This window comes from Astatotilapia calliptera, chromosome 7 (genome assembly GCF_964374335.1).
Source record: "Astatotilapia calliptera chromosome 7, fAstCal68.1, whole genome shotgun sequence".
NCBI lineage: Eukaryota > Metazoa > Chordata > Actinopteri > Cichliformes > Cichlidae > Astatotilapia > Astatotilapia calliptera.
In genome coordinates, this window is record NC_137428.1 from 45,581,188 (window position 1) to 45,604,355 (window position 23,168).

The following is a 23,168-nucleotide window of genomic DNA, read 5'->3' on the forward strand; positions in this document are numbered from 1 at the left end:
AGTGAGAGAAAATGACTGGGACATGCAAGTTGCCTGAGGTGGCTACATGGGTGGCCCCATGGGAAGGTTGCTATACTCTGGCCTTCCTGCTACCATTGGTAACCTCCCTGTCTATAATTTAGGGCCATCTCCTCTTATCACTTATGCTTTATTAGCTTTTTTGACTAATGGCCTTTAAACCTGCTAGTATTCACTTTGGTTTGCTTTTATTCTGAGTGTGTATTAGTTCCCTGGAGAGAATCTGACTGAGCTGCAAACATTCAAGTGTTTAAGGGGAAAACAACAATGTTATTCACACTTGAATAACATTGTTGTTTTCCCCTCTTTCGAAATATTTTTTTTAACTGGTGAAAATGTTTGTAGTTTTGCAAAAGTGCTTACAAAACTATACAATTCTGCATGATTACCTTCAGGATGTTTGTATGGAAGTGCAGGTGTCAGTAATGACATGATCACTCTCCTGGGGCATCAGCTGTTTCGTCTTCCTCTTTTACATGACTAATTCTGAGCGCTGAGCTAGCAGCACTAGCAGGATAAGGTTTTGAGCAAAAATTCAGTCAGAATCTGGGCCATTCTCTGTTTTGTAGCAACTATCAGCTGACATTAAAAAACTTTGATAGACACACCAGTTTCACAAAATGATGTATCTAATCATCATCAGCTGCCATCTGCTGGTTGTCTCTGTATGATTGAGGAGGCTATAAGTATGAACATCTTGTTTCAAAGTTCTGTTTCTAACATGGTAACTTTATCCATTACGTTTCCGACTAAACGTGGAATTTGTTCAGGGACTGGGTCTCATATTTGTCTGGAAACCACACACTCTAAAAAATATTCATGGTGTTTGTAGATAGAACTTAACAAAAAAGCATTTTTCTACTTAAAAAAGTAAGTTGTCTACATGTACACGTTTCAGTGAGTTGACTAATCAATGTTAAAAGTCAGTGCAACACAGAAATTAATAAACACCTCCTTAACTTAAATGTTTTAGTATATTGAACAAAATACTTTTGTCATCAATCAACAAAAGAAAATATTAAGTTTGTGTAACATGTAAAAGTGAGTTGGAACATCCTTCGTGTTTGAACTGCCCATAACTGGACCATAACGAAAAAATAATTACAACTGCCATAAAAAAGAAGAAACGGAAAAAAACAGAGGTTGGCACCACTACCTGGTAAGTTTCTTGTTTTATACTCTTTTATAAATATGTACTAGTTACAGGAATTCATTGCGTAAGTTTAGTCTGACAATGGCAGCTACATGATGTGAATTGACACTCTGTGTTATGCTAGTTGTTACTCTATAAAAGTAAAAGCATTTGTATTTTTTCCTGTTATTAATGAAATCTGTCAATTAAATCTGTCACTCTGGTGGTTACCTTGGTTAGCCATAGATGTGTATGAGACCATGCATACAGCAGAGGGTAACCCCGTAGCATATGTTCGTATCATCACAGGCGTAGCAGTTGTCTTCATTCTTATCACTTTGTGGGAGTAGAGGTGTGTTTCACCTAGACTGTATTCGGTGAGTTAACTAAGCATTGAATTCTAAATAGATTAATTACAAGTTATATTTGTACACTTTAAATTTGATGGTTTTAATCATAGTTTAACTTTAGCAACTTTACTATGCTAAAGTTGTTAGCTAGCTTTCTTTTAGCTAGCAAACGTTCCTCGCAAATATGAGAGTACATTGTCAATTTTTCCACTTATACTTAAAGTTTGTCACTTGTCAGGGTGCATTTGGTTAGCTGATAGACCTTGCAGACAGCAGAGCATGTTCAATTTGAACCTGTATATGTTCAAATTAACCAGTCAGCAGCTGCCTGCATTTTTATCATGGTGTCAGAGTAAATTTGTGTTTCGATGGTCTTGGGTGAGGTAACTAATTACTGACAGAGTGAAATGTGGGGAATTTATGCCAGAGTATTTATGTGAGTAAAAGTATTTCTATCAAATGTATTGATATTTTAAGCTCGAATGTGAAATATGCCTGAGGTTAAAGTTAGTTGACCTAGCAAGAAAAAACAAAATTGTGTGTGTGCACACGAATTGCTTTCGTTACCTTCTGTAATTGTAAGCATAATGTGAAGTGTGGTATTGTGGCATGTCAACAGTGGTCTTCAAATAATTAAAAAGAAAATTCTCTCACACATATGGATATGACACAATTTTTCCAATTTTAAACTACAGTCTGTAGATTTATTTTATTATTTTTGGATTCATCTTTTCAGTGTTTCATTGTAGTGTTTTAGAGAAGGTTTTATACTTAAAATAACTTGTTTACTCAAAAGCCTCGATAAGTCTTTGCATTACCAAAAGTTGCAATAAATTTCAAAATGCACTGGACTTGCAAAATTTGCAAATTTGAAACACCAAGAAGGAATCAGCTCTTAAAGCATTACAGGCTTAGACATAGCCAAGGTGAACTATTTATGCCTTGTCTATACTGGGATTGTTACTGCTCATTTAAAACATGGAATAGCTTGAGTAAAATTCAAAAGCTAAATTCTGTTTTGTTTTTTTGTTTTCCTTTTTATATAGGTACCTCAATGTCTCATCCTGCTAAACTTCGGATCATACTCAAAGAGCATAACATTCGAAAACTGGACTTACCACATGGAATCCCTGGAACAGTGGAAGAACTTGAATCTATTGTGAAAGAGACTTTTGAGATTGATGGGAAGTTTACTTTGCACTATAAGGATGCTGACTTTGGAGAAGAATATTTTTCTCTGACATCAACAGGTGATATCAAGGACAAGGACACACTTAAGGTGGTTCAGATTATTGAACCTCTCACAATTACTCTGACATTTAGTGATGTAGACAGTTCCTTCAAATCTGCATCAGAGACCTTGGTCAATGCTTCAGCAATTTCAGAGACATCAGTCTCAGAGACATCAAGTGTGTCCTGTGGCACCAGTTGCTCATCTGGATCTCAGGATACAGTCATTCTTTCCTCACCTGAACATTTGAGTCGGCGTTTACAGCGCTGGCCTACCAATTTTTCTGTTCCTCGCTTTGCTTATGACACAGAGCTTTTACTTGCTTCAGGAAATGAAACTTTCAAAAAGGATGGAACTAAACTTAACTTTACTCCACTTCTTCCAGACATCCTTGAGAAACTGGCTGAAACGATCTTTCAGTATGTTGCCTACCCAACATCTGCACAATTAGCAGATGTAGCTGAAGCACTTGTTCAACAACATCCTTGCCTTAAAGAACCGGGATCCTATAATGGATGCTATGGATGGCAACAAAGACTGAAATATAAAATGGGCAATTACAGAAGTAAACTCAGAGGGCTTGGGTGCCCTGAGCTGGATGTGAACTCTCTCAAAAGAAAGCAAGCACATGAGAAGACACCTTCAAAGAATCTCAAAAAGCCAAGAAAGGCTGAGGTGAACTATTTGCCACCTCACCCACAAGGAGAAACAGAGGAAAGCTTGGAAAAGGAAAGATTGGAACTTCTTGATGAAGTGAAGAAGAGGAACAACTATCGGATCATCAGTGAAAAAATGGCCAAAACATTCTCGAATCGCAGACAGGAAGTTGTTAATCTGGCACCACCTGTGAATGACTTCAGAAGTAGATGGCCTGCGCTTTTTGATGCAGCACAGGTAATTTTATTAAATAATTTATAGGATAACTTATAATTGTGACATTGTGCATTACATTAACACATTGTGCTTTTAATTGTGTCTTTTTTTTTATTTTTTACAGATAAATGATGAATTCCAAAGGATCACCACTGTTAACTTGGAAACAACATTCATGGCAAAACTGGACCAGTATTCCACAAGAATAATGTCCCTGGTCTCTTCAAAAGGCGGTGCTGCAAAAATTAAGATTGAGCGCATCAGGAACATGTTGCAAGAGGTAAAAAAAAAAGAAGCTGAATATAATTGATAATCTTACACACCTTAAAAGTTAATTATCTAATTCATTATCGCAGGAGCATTGTTGGCTATCTTTTACTGAAGAGTGAAAAAGTGAACATCAGAGGTGGACAGAGTAAAAATTTGCTAAAGAAAACATTACTCAAAATATATTTGTCTGTTTTCTTTGTTGTAAGAGTCAAGGCTATAGTGATGTATTTGTAACTTGGAAACTCAGATTGAAGAGAAAAAGTAAAACTCAGATGCATAAGTATTTTGCACCTCATAAGTGAGATGAAAAGACATTAATGTAACTTTTGGTCACATAATTGCAAACTGAGGTGGGTAAATTTAAATAGGTACTTTCCATGTCACATGTAACTTGACAATACATTAAGGTAAGTATGGGTCATATTACAAATAATGTGAGGAGAAAAAACTGAGGTAATAATTTGGAGTGTTACAAGTATCTTCATCAACTGCACAATAAACGTTTATGAGGAAGACAAGTTACACAAATACATTAAAGAGGGTAGATAGGAGCTTTTAATGTTTTAATCACATCATTACAAGACTTGTCCACAGGTGGCTTTTTCCAGTTCTGCATCACATATCTCACATATAACTATTATAGTTGAATCCATAGAACTCAACAAAAACTGTTTGAAATAGTCTCCAAATCTAGGTTATATTTACTTTCACTCACCTTATCCTACTGCTAGCAAAGGGTGCATTGAAAGCAGGGCAGTATGTAACAGATTAAATTAAAGTTATAAAAATTAAATTGTTTATTTGTTAAAAATTCATCCATCCATCCATCCATTTTCATCCGCTTTGTCCGGGGCCGGGTCGCGGGGGCAGCAGCCTAAGCAAAGAGGCCCAGACCTCCCTCTCCCCAGCCACCTCCTCCAGCTTATCCGGGGGAATACCAAGGCGTTCCCAGGCCAGCCGAGAGATATAATCTCTCCAGCGTGTCCTGGGTCCCGGTGGGACATGCCTGGAACACCTCACCCAGGAGGCGCCCAGGGGGCATCCTTGTCAGATGCCCGAACCACCTCAGCTGGCTCCTTTCGATGTGGAGCAGCAGCTGCTCTACTCTGAGCCCCTCCCGGATGGCCGAACTTCTCACCCTATCTCTAAGGGAGAGGCCAGCCACCCTTCGGAGGAAGCTCATTTCTGCCGCTTGTATCCGCGATCTCGTTCTTTCGGTCACTACCCACAGCTCGTGGCCATAGGTGAGGGTAGGGACGTAGATCGACCGGTAAATTGAGAGCTTCGCTTTTACACTCAGCTCCCTCTTCACCACGACGGACCGGTGCAGCGTCCGCATTACTGCAGCTGCAGCCCCAATCCGTCTGTCGATCTCCGGCTCCCTTCTCCCATCACTCGCGAACAAGACCCCGAGATACTTGAACTCCTCCACTTGGGGCAGGAACTCATCCCCGACCCGGAGTGGGCACTCCACCCTTTTCCGGCTGAGAACCATGGCCTCAGATTTGGAGGTGCTGATCCTCATTCCCGCTGCTTCACACTCGGCTGCGAACCGCTCCAGTGCGAGCTGGAGGCCCTCACCCGATGAAGCCAACAGAACCACATCATCTGCAAAAATCAGAGATGAGATTCTGAGGCCACCAAAGCGAAAGCCCTCCGCCACTTGGCTGCACCTAGAAATCCTGTCCATAAAAATTATGAACAGAACCGGAGACAAAGGGCAGCCCTGGCGGAGCCCATCACCCACCGGGAACGAGTCCGACTTATTGCCGGCAATGCGAACCAAGCTCTTGCAACGGTTGTATAGGGATCGAATGGCCCGTAGCAATGGGCCAGACACCCCATATTCCCGCAACACCTCCCACAGGACACCCCGAGGGACACGGTCGAATGCCTTCTCCAAGTCCACAAAACACATGTAGACTGGTTGGGCAAACTCCCATGCACCCTCAAGTATCCTGGAGAGGATAAAGAGCTGGTCCAGTGTTCCGCGACCAGGACGAAAACCGCATTGTTCCTCCTGTATCCGAGGTTCGACTAACGGACGAACTCTCCTTTCCAGCACCCTGGCATAGACTTTCCCAGGGAGGCTGAGGAGTGTGATCCCCCTGTAGTTGGAACACACCCTCCGGTCCCCTTTCTTGAAGATGGGGAGCACCACCCCGGTCTGCCAGTCCACAGGTACTGCCCCTGATCTCCACGCAACATTGCAGAGGCGTGTCAACCAGGACAGCCCTACAACGTCCAGAGCCTTCAGGAACTCGGGGCGGACCTCATCAACACCAGGGGCTCTGCCACCAAGGAGTTGTTTAACTGCCTCAGTGACCTCGCCCCCGGAAATTGGCGGGTCATTCCCCTCATCCCCAGACTCTGCTTCCTCCTCGGAAGACGTGTCAGTGGGATTAAGGAGGTCCTCGAAGTATTCCTTCCACCGCCTGACAATTTTCTCAGTCGACGTCAGCAGCGCTCCGCCAGCACTATACACAGTGCAGGTAGAGCACCGCTTTCCCCTCCTGAGACGTCTGACGGTTTGCCAGAATCTCTTCGAGGCAGTCCGAAAGTCTTTTTCCATGGCCTCTCCGAACTCCTCCCACACCCGAGTTTTTGCTTCAGCCACTGCCCGAGCCGCATTCCGCTTGGCCTGTCGATACCTGTCGGCTGCCTCCGGAGTCCCACAGGCTAACCAAGCCCGATAGGACTCCTTCTTCAGCCTGGTGGCTCCCTTCACCTCTGGTGTCCACCATTTGGTTCGGGGATTACCACCACGGCAGGCATCAACCACCTTGCGGCCGCAGCTCAATGCAGCAGCTTCGGCAATGGAGACGCTGAACATGGTCCATTCGGACTCAATGTCCCCAGTCTCCCTCGGAATGCTGTTGAAGCTCTGCCGGAGGTGTGCATTGAAGATCTCGCGGACTGGGGCCTCTGCTAGACGTTCCCAGCACACCCTCACTACGCGTTTAGGTGCACCAGGTCTGTCCAGCGTCTTCCCCCGCCACCTGATCCAACTCACCACCAGGTGGTGATCAGTTGACAGCTCAGCCCCTCTCTTTACCCGAGTGTCCAGAACATATGGTCGCAGGTCTGCTGATACGATTACAAAATCGATCATCGACCTACGGCCTAGAGCATCCTGGTGCCACGTGCACTTATGGACACTCTTATGTTCGAACAGGGTGTTCGTTATGGCCAAACTGTGATTAGCACAGAAGTCCAATAACAGAGCACCGCTCGGGTTCAGATCAGGGAGGCCGTTCCTCCCAATCACGCCCCTCCAGGTCTCGCTGTCGTTACCCACGTGAGCTTCGAAGTCCCCCAGCAGGACAACAGAGTCTCCAGGTGGAGCACTTTCCAGCACCCCCCCCCCCCCCCCCCCCCCCAGGGACTCTAAGAAGGCTGGGTACTCTGAACTGCCACTCGGCGCATAAGCGCAGATGACAGTCAGGACCCGTTCCCCGACCCTAAGGCGCAGGGAACAAACCCTCTCGTCCACCGGGAAAAACCCCAACGTACCGGCAGCAAGCCGAGGGGATATTAGGATACCCACCCCAGCCCGCCGCCTCTCACCAGGGGCAACTCCAGACTGAGACAGAGTCCAGCCCCTCTCCAGGAGACTGGTTCCAGAGCCCAAGCCATGTGTAGAGGTGAGCCCGACTATATCTAGGCGGTACCTCTCAACCTCACGCACTAACTCAGGCACCTTCCCCACCAGAGAGGTGACATTCCATGTCCCTATTGCCAGTCTTGGCAGCCGGGGGTCAGTCCGCCAGGGCCTCCGCTCCTGGCCGCCACCCGGCACACAATGCACCCGACCCCTATGGCGCCTCCTGCGGGTGGTGGGCCTGCGGGAGGATGGGCCCATGTCTCCTCTTCGGGCTGTGCCCGGCCGGGCCCCATGGACTAAGGCCCGGCCACCAGACGCTCGCCCTCGGGCACCCTCCCCGGGCCTGGCTCCAGGGCGGGGCCCCGGTAACCCTATCCCGGGCAGGGTAAACTGTTCCCTCGATGTCCTTTTCATAAGGGTCTTATGAATCGCTCTTTGTCTGGTCCCTCACCCAGGGCCAATTTGCCATGGGAGACCCTACCAGGGGGCAAAAGCCCCCAGACAACATAGCCCCTGGGATCCCTGTGACACACAAACCCCTCCACCACGATAAGGTAGCGATTCAAGGAGGGGTATTTGTTAAAAACAAAAATGAAATCAATAATTAGCAAAACGCTAGTCCTATAAATGTAATATGTTTGACTTTTCACCTAGTAAACTTTTTTTATTCTCCAGAGTTTGGTGGAAACAAGAAGAGGGGTCGCAATCCGTTGCCTGATGGTGTATCTGAAAGAGAAAGAAGAGGATCTCTTCAGAGAACAGCTGGTAGGTAAATATCACATTGTTTTGTGTTATATTTTTAAATAGCACATAAAATACCGACATGTTTCTTTTTAACCTACTTGCCAGGATGGTGAAGAACAGTTCCCAGAAGAAGTGGTAAAGATCGTAGTCACCAGACGTGCAGCAGTGTCTCTTCCAGCCGTCGCTAAAATTGTGATTGAAGGAACAGCTGTCCTGGAAGACCTTGATGTGCCCAGAGCGTGTGCCTTAATGATGGGACTTACAGTGGGGCAAAAAAGTATTTAGTCAGCTACCGATTGTGCAAGTTCCCCCACTTAAAATGATGACAGAGGTCAGTAATTTGCACCAGAGGTACACTTCAACTGTGAGAGACAGAATGTGAAAAAAAAATCCATGAATCCACATGGTAGGATTTGTAAAGAATTTATTCGTAAATTAGGGTGGAAAATAAGTATTTGGTCACCTCAAACAAGGAAAATCTCTGGCTCTCACAGACCTGTAACGTCTTCTGTAAGAAGCTTTTCTGTATAAAAGACACCTGTCCACAGCCTCAAACAGTCAGACTCCAAACTCCGCCATGGCCAAGACCAAAGAGCTTTCGAAGGACACCAGGAAAAGTATTGTAGACCTGCACCAGACTGGGAAGAGTGAATCTACAATAGGCAAGCAGCTGGGTGTGGAAAAAATCAACTGTGGGAGCAATCATCAGAAAATGGAAGACATACAAGACCACTGATAATCTCCCTCGATCTGGGGCTCCACGCAAGATCTCATCCCGTGGGGTCAAAATGATCATGAGAACGGTGAGCAAAGATCCCAGAACCACACGGGGGGACCTGGTGAATGACCTGCAGAGAGCTGGGACCAAAGTAACAAAGGTCACCATCAGTAACACACTACAACGGCAGGGAATCAAATCCCGCAGTGCCAGACATGTTCCGCTGCTGAAGCCAGTGCATGTCCAGGCCCGTCTGAAGTTTGCCAGAGAGCACATGGATGATACAGCAGAGGATTGGGAGAATGTCATGTGGTCAGATGAAACCAAAGTGGAACTTTTTGGTATAAACTCAACTCATCGTGTTTGGAGGAAGAAGAATACTGAGTTGCATCCCAAGAACACCATACCTACTGTGAAGCATGGGGGTGGAAACATCATGCTATGGGGCTGTTTTTCTGCCAAGGGGACAGGACGACTGATCCGTGTTAAGGACAGAATGAATGGGGCCATGTATCGTGAGATTTTGAGCCAAAACCTCCTTCCATCAGTGAGAACTTTGAAGATGAAACGAGGCTGGGTCTTCCAACATGACAATGATCCAAAACACACCGCCCGGGCAACAAAGGAGTGACTCCGTAAGAAGCATTTGAAAGTCCTGGAGTGGCCTAGCCAGTCTCCAGACCTCAACCCCATAGAAAATCTGTGGCGGGAGTTGAAAGTCCGTGTTGCTCAGCGACAGCCCCAAAACATCACTGCTCTCGAGAAGATCTGCATGGAGGAATGGGCCAAAATACCAGCTACTGTGTGTGCAAACCTGGTAAAGACCTATAGTAAACGTTTGACCTCTGTTATTGCCAACAAAGGTTATGTTACAAAGTATTGAGTTGTATTTTTGTTATTGACCAAATACTTATTTTCCACCCTGATTTACGAATAAATTCTTTACAAATCCTACCATGTGGATTCATGGATTTTTTTTTTCACATTCTGTCTCTCACAGTTGAAGTGTACCTCTGGTGCAAATTACTGACCTCTGTCATCATTTTAGGTGGGGGAACTTGCACAATCGGTGGCTGACTAAATACTTTTTTGCCCCACTGTATATACGCTCTCAATCTGAGCTACCCCAAACAAGTAAAGAACACTCTAGAGGTATTCCAGGTGTTTCTGGAACTTGATGGGCTTAAAGCCAGCCCACGGGTAATGTCTCTTAAGTACAAACTTCTGTCATAAAACAAATGTAATTTAGGCTGCAATATTCAGATGTGCTGATGCTTGTGTTTTTTATGCAGTCTTAGACAAGTGTAGTTTTGAGAGTTCATAATGCGTATAACCTTACCTTTGGATTGTTGCGTTGTTAAATATTAAAATGTTTTGTAATTTTCTTGATTCTATGATATTTACCAAGTTGATAGGTTAAAGTTAATGTTTAATAATAAGCAGATTTGCAAAAACAAATTGCCTTACGTTGCAATGTTTGTTTTCTGAGGTATTTTAGAAGGGTGTGATTTAAAATTATTGTTATTTGGAAGATTTTATAAATATATATTTGCTGCTTTATTTAATATACCTTTACAAATCTTTATAGTGGTTCTCAAAGTCAGTCATCAGGCCCCACTGCTCTACTTGTTTCTATTAATAACTAAACACTGTTGATTGGATGGTGTGTTCAGTTAATCAGAAGTTGTAGACACCATTGTGGAGTAAGAAAAACGAAGTAAATTGGCATGTTTTAGCTTCTGATTCAACCTTGTCCAGGTAATAAACATGTTACATTTTCTTTTGTTGCTGAGGTTGTTTGTGGAGGAATTGTACTGAAATACATTGTTTTTGCCCACTCATTTATAATTACAGGGCTGCTGTAATGTTTGATTTATGTTGTATGACACAGAAGTGTATTTCTTCGAAAATGTTATGCAATAAACTGTTTCATCAGTTGGAATAATTTAAATGGCTATGTTTGCAGGTCAAAGTAAATCATGTTGGTTTGTTGAACCAGTTGAGTTAGCCAAACCTAAAAATTTCTTGCTAGATTTACTTAATAATATGCAAAATTTGTAACTTAAAAAGCTGAGTGGAAATTGTTACCTCAATTTTTTTAAGTTAAGCCAACAAAACATTTTTTAGAGAGGTCACTAAGAGGCCTCTGGTTTTGTTGTTTGAAATATACAGCTGCACCATGCAACTACCTTGCATGGTGCAGCTGTATATTTCTACGTTTCTTTAAATGTAGCACAGTCCCTCCTTGCGTCTCTTATAGTTAAGTGGAAATACAGCGCAAGATATTACATGGAGAGTTTTACCATCCCATTGAACAGATTCCAGTCAGCAGTAAAAGAAATACAATGAATGGCAAATGTTTTATTAGTTAGAGGTGGGAATCACCATACATCCCACGATACGATATTATCACAATACTTAATGCACGATACGATATTATTGCCATTTCTTTTTTAAATATCTGCGATATTCAGATTCTGTACATAAAGGTAAACTTTATCAATATTCATTTTATCTAATATCAAAGTCTCGCACTCAGTCTTTCTCTCATTTCAGTCAGTTTTATTGTTGACAAACTGAACGGTTTGTATTACAGTCTAGTCCAACTTAACTGAATGCAGCCATCTGGTATAGCTATTCTGAACTATGCAATTTATGAAAACTATGCAGCCCATTCAGCAACTGAAGAATTTGAAAGTAAATTAAAACAAAATATAATTTTACATTAAATAAAAAAGTTTTAAACTTAATTAAAATAAAACATGTCTTAAATTAAAATAAGTAAACTGTCATGTTTATTGCTGCCAAAAAACAAGTTAAACACATTTGGACAGTGAAGGAATGTCAGGATTCTTGCTCAGAAAAAGGAGCTGATCAACATGCTCTGAAGTCAGAGCACAAAAACTTTTTTTGTAACAAAATATCGATTTCTGCTGTCCCTGTATCGATACATTATTAGCAAACAAAATATCACGATACTACACAGTATCGATTTTTTTCCCCCACCCCTATTATTAGTTAATCGAAAGCAGAAGGTTTGATTTGGTTACTTGTGCCAATTCTAGTGTTCCTGCAGACGTTAGCAATACCAGTTTAAACAGACAAGGTGTCCTCTACTAACAGGCCGCCTACCATCTGTGTGGGAATGTGCCTCTTTTGTAGCCATGTATGGTACACTTCTATGTGAATAAGTGTGCAGTATTGATAGTATGTTAATTTATAAGGAACATCTGTCAATTCTCAACATGTTGGCCATGTGCATTTGTGTGATTGCATAGAACACAGAAGACCCTGCCTCTCTACAGTCCTCTCTGGCTTTCTGTGCAGGGGAAGTACAGGATATTGGATGGCCCGGAGGTTTAGATACCAGATTTAAGTGCTGTAGAGGAGAACACGAGTGACAAGACACGACGGAAATGAGCTAAAGATAGTAATGGGTGGAGGAGGGGTTCACTTTCCACCAGGACACAGACTCCCAGAGGCTGCATAACAGCCTCACATTCACACATACCCACACACAAATACACACTGCTGCACTTGGGCAAACGTGCTCTTGTACACTTGGTCCAAGCACTTTCATTCATACTATATCCTCCCATAGTCTGTTTGGTTCACACTGTCTTTTACTCACATGGTTATGAAGGGATATACTGATAAAAATGCAGGAATATAGAACATTTATGCACCTAATATAAATTTACATGTAATGATTATTTGATTTGTGTGATTTTATGTAATTTAAGAACTTTACAGGTGTGCAAATTTTTGCCCCTTAGGTTGCAGTTTTCACATTTTTACAAAGCACTATTCATATGTAAACTAGCACTGTGTTTAAAATGAAACCAGTGTCCAGTGTTTTTAAATACATAATGTATACAGGAGCATTCCTCTTAAGAGATGAGCTAAAAAGATTTAAAATCGTATACTGACCTGTTTTGTGTTTATTAATTTTTATTTTATTTATTAATTTATATGTTTTGTTTTTAAATGCTGTTCTGTCTTCTAGTCAGTAAACCATTAATAGTCATAAAATTAAGGAGTCACATATTTAGCCTTGAGAGGCCAAATATGGGCAGCAGTTTCCCTAATGCAGCTCACAGAGTGGAGCACAGTCTGTGCAAGTGAAATATTACTTAAGGCTTCCTGAGCATATGACGACTCCATGCAGTCACAGCGGAACCCCTTCTTCAGACACTGTACACGTCACATAATGCTGCGAGACTCCCCATGGCGCTTCCAGTCTATCCGATGCTTGCATGTAAGTGTCCCAAAACTTGATCCTCCTCATCAAAAATACAAGAGAAAGGCAAGCCTTATTACTAATTCACAAGGTTCTCTCTTCAAGTTCACATCTGTCTTTTTCCCCTCCTCTCCTCTTTCCCTCCTCCCTCTTTCCTTTTTCTGCTTGCCTTTAATCTCAACCTTGCGCAACACCGACTTACAGGAAGCACTTTGTGGTGTCCTCCAAACAAAGAAACATTTTTTTGTAACTCTTGATTGCTGTGTATAAAAATGGTGTTGCTTCTCTGTTTCTTAGATTAAATATGTTGCATAACCACAATTACGGATAGCATTTACATGCTTTTGTCAAAAAGGCCACTGTGTAAACGGTCTGCTCACGCTTTAACTTGACGTTCTCTAAAACCTGTCTACTTATGTAATGATCAGTTTACTGCTGTTTGTCAAACAGTTGTTTTCCAACATGAGCAGTTTGACAGATAGTGATTCACATAGTGCCACACTATGTGAATCACTATGTGGCTGAGCATGTACAGACATTAACACTTTACTCTTACAATGTGAACTTTTTTTTGACACTTTGCCTCCTGTAGGTTTCAATGAAGAAATCAACATACTTTTTTTTTTTCTTCTTTTTTTTAAATATATGTCTTTGTACTCTTACGTCAGATAATTTTCAGCTCTGTGTGCTTTTCATTGATTGGATGGGTCATTTAGTTGCGGTATGTGTCATAGGAGTTTAGTGAGTAAGTTTGATATCTGCGTTACTAATTGCATAAGATTTTTCATTGTTAGATATTGCTTGGGACATTATCGATTACTTGGTATTTAGACTTACTTTAGGTTTATTTTATTGACAGTTTCATTTTTTTTCGAGGCACTGACTTTTCAGATTCTTACCAGGGCAAAAGGTTTTTCTTGTAGATCATTTATTTATCATCTGAATTAAATAAGGTGTCCTTCTGATTGGATTTTTTCACTTCTGTGTCAGATCTACGTTGTAACTTGCACTATAACCGGAACACTGTACCCTACGCCGTTGTCTTCTACGTAACCTGAGGTTCACCTCCAAAGAAATGTAACCGCTGGGTTGACTTGCCAACACTGTTTGGATCAGCTGGTTGTTTTGTTTGTGGCTTTCTTAACCTTTTGCCAACACGAACATTGCAGAGTGCCCTCTGGTGGACAAACTATGAAACAACTCATAATATGGTTGTGCACCGTGTTATGCGGCTAATTTTGTTCAAGATGAATTTGTACGATGAAGGTATGATACCAATACAGCACAACTACATCCTGGATATAGATCCATTTTTAAAAAGATGACTCCCTGCACAAACCTGTTACTTCCAATGCCAACATCTGTAAATTGCTAGTTTATATCTGCTCTCAGTATAATCGTTTTCAAGGGTGATTTTGTGTAGAATCCATGTAGTACAAATTGCTATTATTAAATTAACTGTAATTCTATAATTGTCATTTTTCCACAAGGACAATACAACTATTTCTGAACTTTCATTTTTGTCATTTGAAACATCTTATTTTCTGCCACCTACCTCAAACAGTTCTTCACGTTTGACTAACTCTCTGCTCTCTTAATGCTCTCTGAAGGTTACACCAGTATCCTCAGGTGCCACTGGTAGGAATGTGCTGACAGTCGGTCCTTGCAGTAAGCTAAGAATAGACTGTGAGGTCTATTACAAGTATTACCAGGACACCTGAAAGGCAAAGATGTGTTGCATTTTATTTTCCTGCTTGTTGTGAGAATTAAATGGAGGCTAAGGTGAGAGATAAAAATAGAACTTGGATGAGACAAAGAAGGACAAATTTGATAATGATGTCATCCTTCCAATGAGAATCTGGCCAGAAGGGAGAAGGAAACACATATTGAAACATTAGTTGCACTTTAATTACACTTTTTATTAGGCTTTATGTTTATTTTTTGTTTGTTTTTTAATAATTCCAAACTTGCTAATTCTAAATAGGGAAGGATTCATTCACAGTTTGTTGAATATATTTTATTGCAGTGCAGTGTTTTGCTGGGAAACCTTGGGTCCAGGCATTCATGTGGGTTTTCCTTGACATTGGTATTGCTTTGACCAGCACACTGTCTACGGCAGCAGCAAGACATTGTAAAACAGCTTTAGGGAAATTAACAAAAACTTAAGGCCATGAACTGGAATCTATACAGCTGTCACTTGATCTGGTCAGGTGTCCCTGGAATGCGAGGAACAAGCAATCCACTACCAATGTGCTGATGCACAGACTAGTGAAAAATGTTTTTTCACTAGATGTATCAAGTGGGTAGTTTTAATGTTGTAGGTGATTATTGTATTGGTATTTTGATTTAAAATTGATTTAAAGTTTAATAATTTCTGATTTTTAGAAATATACTTTGACTTGAATCTAATGTGCACTCACACATTTGCTTTAACTGAAAATACAGGCTACAAATGTATCTAATATATTTAAGTTCATCTAACAGTGGTGGACTCAACTGCAGCTAACCCATTTAAGAGAACCAGTGCATATGTCTGTGGAAATAACAGGCTACCTTAATGTTTGGCTGTGTTGCACGTTGATGCTATTTTCTCCCTGAGTGGAGGCAGAGAGGATGTGGCCTGGTGAACTGTGTAGGCAGATCAGACGCCTCATGGCTCTGCTGCTGGCCGAGTCTATTTCTGTATAACTCATCTAGGCTTGCAGAAAAAGTGGACATTGATTTTTTTCTTCTTCTTCTCCTGAACAGTTTTTTATATTCTTTTCTTTTTTTCTTTCTTCTTCCCATTGAGAGGCCTACCTGCCGACCTTGAGTGACTAGGGGCAAGGTTAGCTAAAACAGGACTGTGCTTTGAATGGACTCTAAGAAATTGAGTTTTAAATGTGTTAGGCACTGGCTGCTTAGATAAAACCCAATATAATGCTCTAACTGAATCAGTATGGTGTGTTTTTGTGAAGCCTGATTTTGTTTACAACAGTCTCAAAGAAAATGTACCTTCTAGGGTGGTTTATAAAATATACCAGTAGAACATTTTCTTATTTACCTTTCTGTTTTCATTAATGCCTCATCCTCTTAGATAACTTAGTTGCTCATTCTACTGCTATAACTTTCTCTCTGTTTCTCTCACACACAATTATGCAGTATACCTCAGTAAGTAAACTGGTTTTCACCAGCTATTGCAGAAATGACTAAAATGTTGTAAGCTGGCTACTGCACGACTCAGAATCAGCCCTACACATAAGGACTTTCAGTTCAGGACTTTTTGGTGGAAAAAATAATTCACCTGGAGCTTGATCCCTGCAGTGGAAGTGTAGTGATTCCTAACAAACGTCACTAGTTCTTCGGAAACATTCTAAAACTTGGAATGACATGTTTGTAAAAGTGGCTGTGCGCCAGTCTTTTATTCACACATGGGTGTGTATGCGCATTACTCTGTATATGCGAACCCCTGTGCAATTTTTTGCACACCCATGCATATGTCTGCAAGGGAGGATTAATGGAAAGGGCTCAGAATATAAATCCATTTCCTGTGAGATGAGAAAGCCACTGGTCACGGTTTCTCTCCGGAGGTGCAGCTGTAACCTAATACCTCGTCACTCCCAGGTTAAACCCCACCATCTCTCACTGCTACCCCCCTCCTGTTAAGCTCATAGTCCACCTGTGAGGAAGTCATTCATCTCTCTGCTCCCAGGAGAGGGATAAGTGGATCCCCCTAGTCTGGCCACAGTTGCCCTGATGCCAATAATGGGCTTTTATTGTTTGATGTAACCCTTCTCTTCCTCTTTCTTTTCCAGACCTAATCTCAGATCTTAATACTTCTCTTATAAATACTTCTGTTATAAACTATTCCATGTACTACTGTTCTACACATGTCGGGGTTTTTTTTCTCAGTCTTCCATGGACATTTCATACATTGAGCATTCACATCTGTTGCATAAGTCCAGTTTCCTCTTAAGTCATCTTCACGCACATTATACATTGACATTTTTCCCCCCACTTCTGTCTAATCAAATAATGTGAGGTAGAATGTCTTTAATCATGCACACTACAGTGCAAAATAGTGGGTGTTTTTAGGAAAACAAGCACTGACTCCAGAATTCACTCAGAAAACATGTTAAAAAAATGGAAATGGATTAGATTTCCATTAAAACCTCAGAGAGACAAATGGTTCAGGGATTTGTCCAGTAATCAGGATGATTCTAACTCAACTTTTGCTGCCGTCCGTTCCGGTCACGTTTTGCTACAAAGTTTTTCACTCGCAGCAGTCACGTTGCACATGATTGTTTGGCTCTTTGTCTCCAGACTTTGGGGGGATACCTGTTTGATCCTTTGAGAAAGTCATGCCTTAATCAAATTTAAACCCAAACAGCAAGGAAACATAATGAAGCTTTTGTGCTAAAAGCTGTGACTGTGTGGTTTCTTTAGAGTGATTATTAGTGATATTGTTGAATTGTGTGTTTTACTGTATTATTTATCTTATTATTTTTCTTTAATTGTTTGCCACAGTTTAGATGCAGGGATTTTGGTTAAAGACGCTTAAGTATTTTGTGGAGGCTTAGCACACAGTATGTGTGGGAACATAGGAAAGGTTAGGTCGCCACTATAGTCTGAGAGGTTGCATTGTTTTACAACGAGACTATGAGCAATTAGCTGTGAGGTTGTTCTGAATGGCAAATGCCTTTCCCACAGGTGCTTTTGCAGTCCTTTTGGTATTAGCTTAAGAGCTAAAGCTGATTAGCAGGCATTTATGTGGCAAGGCAGTTCAATCAAATCTTTCTCGTGGACATCCATCGATGCTGTTTCTGTGCGAGTTGTAGCTTTTGAAACGTCAGTTGTAATAGTTGTGTGAATTGTGTTTAGCAGTATGATGCTTTTAGCATTCAGTGCTCCAGGGTTTCTAACTTTCAACTGCATAGTTGACTTTCTAAGATGTAAAAGGATATATAGTGGGATATGTGGCATGATTACATGCAAGCAATATGTAACTGCTGAAGTGTAAGTGATGCTATGAAGCGTCTTAGAAAATGTTTCTTAGTTTTCTCATATTTTTTTTTTACTTGGCTTTTCATCCATTTTGGTGTTTTCAGATTCCAGTGTTTGATGTTCTCAGCTATAACACAGATGTTAAATTAACTGCTGAGCTGCTTGTTGAACTTATAGTCTATAGTGCAATTATGGGACACAGTACCAATGTTTTTGGTTTTTCTCTGTGCTCCAGCAGATTCCAAATTAAACAATCAATATGCGATTAAAGTGCAGATTTTGGGGCATCATTTCAAGGGGTTTTATAAAAAGTTTGCATAAACTGTTTGTCCAAACATTGTTATAATTCTTAAAAGTGCCCCCCCCCCTTTTTTTTTTTTTTCAGAAGTTCAAAATTAATGGGACAACTTAGTTGTCTTCTGTGATATTTCAGGAATTTTGTTGTTGCTGAGATTCAGTAATGCAAGGGAGAGAAGAAATGAAAATCTCTTGGGATGGTAAGGTGGTGAGGTGGTCTTATAGTTGAAATCGGGTTCTGTGACATAACAGCAGGCACATCCAAACTATAATTTATTTTTAGTGTGTGTTATTCAACAAAATTGGGATCTAAAGTTACTCATGGCGTCATGGTTTCCACATTTTTATAGCAGTAATTTAAAACTGCTTTTCAGAGTTCTTTTAGAACATCCTCAAATTTAGCCTTCCAGTGTCATAGAATTCATGATCTATGAACAAATGCCGTATTAAAAAGAGTCTATAAAACTGTTTAATTTGAGCAAAAGCATAGATGTCCTCATTTTGTCCACATGCCACCTTTTTGGTTGCAAGTCCCCTTGTGACCAGCTATATATGGACTCATAAGTGAGCCTAATGAAGGGAAGTTGCCCATTTATTTCCTCTCCACAGTTAGTTATTCTTAGAAAGTCCCAATGCTGCACCACTTCAAATGCCCCAGTCTAAACTGACATCCAGGACCCTTGTCAAGAACATCTTGTGACACACATCAGTAGCTATGTTTGGAAAAGCTCATGTGAAGCCAATTGACAAGAAGTCTCCTCAAAAACAAAATGCTTTACAAATCCGCTTGAATTCATGTAGGGTTGTGTGTTTTATGTTCTAAGGCTTGTTAACTACCATCAGCACCAGGTAAACTTATGCGGTATAGACACATCAGCTGACTTGTGTGCTCCATCTTTGAGCAGCACCACAGTTGCAGTGATAGTAATTATGGTGTCAGTACTGCTGCCTGGTACAGTGGCAGCAGCGTGGGTAGGTGGATTGATGGGGTTGTGAATAAAGTCTGTTAATCTACAGTTAGAAGATTAACTGTTTTTGAAAAATGATTTTGTGGTTTTGCTTCAGTCAAAACTACAAAGTTAAACTATCTAGTATAGCTGTGAGTCATTTGTGTAAAGGTATCCAGGCTTCTTACTGTAGTAACTGCTTTACGTAGTTAGACTGGACAAACTGTACGGATGGAGAAATTGTGGCACGTTTGGGTTCACTCTCAGCAGTGCAGAAATCAGTCCATTCGTTGCTCCTGTCCTTTTCTTCTCTGAAAATATCTCTCCTGCTTTTCGTTGCCTGACGCAGTTTGATTTTGTTTGATTTTATTTTTTTTAACTTGGCAATACACCATGTTTCCTTTGTTCCTACCACTCACTGCAGAACACAATAGCTTTGGTGTTTGGGATTGCACAGGAGGAAACACTTGATGGTCTCCACAATCACCTTTCGCAGGAGAGAGTGGGCTGAAAGGTTTGGCTAGTTTGACATTAACATTTGACCCATGTGGAGGTGGTACAATAAAATCACAAGAAAGAATCAACTGTCTACAATTTTTCCTTGTCCCTACCGTTCCTACCTCTGGAGTCATTTAACTCCTCTGCAATGGATGAAGCCCTATATTTGCGTACCTTCTGGCAGAATAACTGGTACCTCCTAAAATAAAAAAATTACATTGTTATTATTACTCACACACTCAAACTCACACTTTAAATGGTCAAATGATTAATTTCTCATCAAATAGTGATTTAGAAATTGCTAAGGCTTAAATTTGCAGAGAACCAGGCTAACCCTGAGAACCTTTTGTTCTGGCCTTACAGGCAGAAGTGGACGAGACATTTTAGCAAGACACACAGAATCTGATGTAACCATCCGCTCTGGTATTTAGACTGGACGCCTACATAAAAACCTGGCTTTGATGTTAAAGAGGAGTTGGGTGAACCCAGGAATGTCATTGGGGTTACTAAATAAGCATGTCTGCTGCCAACAAATCCTGTCACATCTTCAGAAATTCAAGAAGCACATTCTTATTGCTCACCCACCTCCTCCACCCACATTAAGGTCCGTTCGACTCGGAGCACACCTATACATTTGTCTACACAATTGTGATACTGCTCCTGCTTTTGAGAAATTAATACATAGCTCACTTCTTGGGAAGTTTTGGGTTTTATACCATTCAGTTTGTCTGGAGTAGCTGGAGGAATCGGAAGTGATGTTCTACTTAGAAAAATAGGCAGTATGTTTGCTGTTGAATTTAATCAGCTTTGGGAACACTACCAAGTTACTAATCTGTGATTTGGCAACCTTTTAAAACACATAGAATGCAGGCTTACCAGCTGGCAGACAGAGCTTCATTAAAAAACTACAGACAAATTAATCAGATTAAATATTGTTAAAGAGGAGGAAGTTTTATTTGAACTGGGATCTGAAGTTTAATATTTTCCAGGAAGTGAGTATTTATTTATTTTAGGTCACAGGGTGTCTGATAACTTTTTGTTAAAGTTGTTTTAAATAATAAAAACCTTGAATGTTTTAGTACTTTAGTAAAAAGTTCTTAAAGCTGAAGAACATAGAAAATGTTACAAACTAACACAGTTTACTTTCAAATGTTGTTGGTTTTAAAACAATCAAAAATCATTTTCCCTATTAAACGTTGTGTTAGCTGAATGGCTGTATGAGATAGCTAATGTTTGTATAGCATATTGGGTTAGGGTTAGAACAGGATCCTGTATAAGTCCATATACTGTACATGAATAGTGAAACAGTATGGAACATGTAGCTTTTGTGTGAGCCAAAAATCAGCCTAAATATGTCTACAAAGGACTTTAGCCTGAACAGACAGCTGAAGATGTACGGCAAATTTACACATACACTATTTGCTTACTGTGTTCACCTTAATGTGTCCCTCCTCCACCTTTTCAAATCCTGGTTTGTTGTCTTAAAGCTGCTGATCTTCTGGTGCACTGTCAAAAAAATTGAGCATCTACCTAAAAACTGAAGCTAATTTTAATCTTTAAAGAAAGACTGCTGTGAAGATGCACACACTGACTAATACATGGACACATGTGTGGACAGAAAAGGCCTGCTTGTTGTTTGTCTCTTTGATAGAGGGTTGACAGGCAGCTGGGTGCTACAGGGCTCATGAAGACAAACCACAATGCCCACCTGTGGCTGCCGGTGCCTGGGGGAAGTGCTCTGCTCCCTCCTGCCTGTACCGTTAAGGGCAGAGGCACAGCACGGCCTCTAACCCCCTGCTGCTGCAGCAGTCAGTCAAACAGTCTAGCTCTACCACCTTCTTTGAGTGCTCCCTCTGTTGCTCCACATTGATGGAAGCACTAGCTGCTTCCTCTTTGAGGACCTCTCCAGCACAATCAGCTGGCCTTTCTTGTCATTCATTTAGCCACCTGCTATCAGTGTTTCCCACAGGTTGGCATTTTGGAGGGGGTAGATAGTGTTAGAGCTGTATGTGAATTATTGTTGACATTTCAATAAGGAAGCCCGATATTTTGAACTCTATTAGATTACGTTAGGTTTTATTTTCACAGCACCATTAAATTTTATATCCTCACCTAACACTGCTGCTTCAGTGAAGTATAGCAGTACTTCAGGTGAATGTCAAGTCTTTGCATAGCCTTGTTGAATACTGTCCTGTGCTTTGTCATCTGTGATTGTAACTGAAGCAACTGTAATCAGTTGCATTACTGGTAATGGGCAGGATTTTTTTTTTTTCTGTTCAGCAGCTGTTCCATGTAGCATGGATGTACAAATAAACTCAGAGCTTTATACTTAAAATCGGGGTTTTTTAAATAACTGTTTTTCAACATGATGCATTTTTAATGAAATTTTTATTGTTTTATTTATTTTTTTTGTTGCCAGTACAATACACTTTATTGTCAGTATTATTTGAAGCCACATTCAGTTTAAGTTTTTGTCTTTTTTACTCTTGAGTGAATTCTCTGTTGTGCCGTCAGCCACTCATTTGTGACTGTTAATGGATTACTGTAAGGGAGCAGAAGAGCGCCAAGAGCATGAACGTCACATCCTTTGAATTTCTGTGGAAAGGCCATCTGCATGTGGGGAGGGTGTCTGCCATTGTAGAAGGTCATTCAGTTTAACCAAGGACCTTATGTGCGCTCACTTCCTGAATGATTGCTCTGGTGTTTACTCTGCATTTGTTATGGTTATGCTTTCTGATTAAAGTAGTTGCAATATTTATACACCTCTCCATTTTGATCATTTCACTGCTATAATTTCAATTACACAATACTTACACTTGAGTAAGATCAATGAACATTGGTATTTCCTCCTTTGCATTACACCTCTGCTCTTATTTCATTCCTATGGATTTGTGATTTTAGCCGGCATGTGTATGTGTGGGTGGGAATGGCCATTAAAATGTGAATAATGTGGTTAAATCTTACTAAGGGGCTTTAAAATGGGCTAATCCTGTGCAAAGCCACAATGACGCTCATTCACTTCCTCGCTGTGAAAGCACTCGCCTCCTCTTGAGACTTTGGTGGGAAAGAAACCAAAGGCAGTCCTCTGGTTAGGATATGAGTTTCTAAACTTCTCAGTGAAAGGCTAATTTCCTCTCTAACAAGAGTCTTTCTTAGGAACCTTTGCTGTGATGTATACCTATTCAAAGCCATTTAAATGAAAGCTGCAGGTGTATGTCATCAGGATGGAAAGTTTTCAGATTGGTTTGCAAAGAGATTTTCCT

General features: G+C 41.0%; 2 protein-coding genes across 8 annotated transcripts in view; both read left to right on the forward strand.

Annotated features, from left to right (window-relative positions):
• poc1b (POC1 centriolar protein B) overlaps positions 1-23,168 on the forward strand; it is a 54,998-nt gene that overhangs the window by 6,125 nt on the left and 25,705 nt on the right. The window lies entirely within an intron of this gene.
• LOC113006478 (uncharacterized) lies at positions 319-8,554 on the forward strand. Its single transcript, XM_080304558.1, has 4 exons — positions 319-3,625; positions 3,729-3,884; positions 8,154-8,243; positions 8,328-8,554. The coding sequence occupies exons 1-4, from the start codon at positions 2,342-2,344 to the stop codon at positions 8,505-8,507; spliced, it is 1,710 nt and encodes a 569-aa protein (XP_080160684.1). The 5' UTR covers positions 319-2,341; the 3' UTR covers positions 8,508-8,554.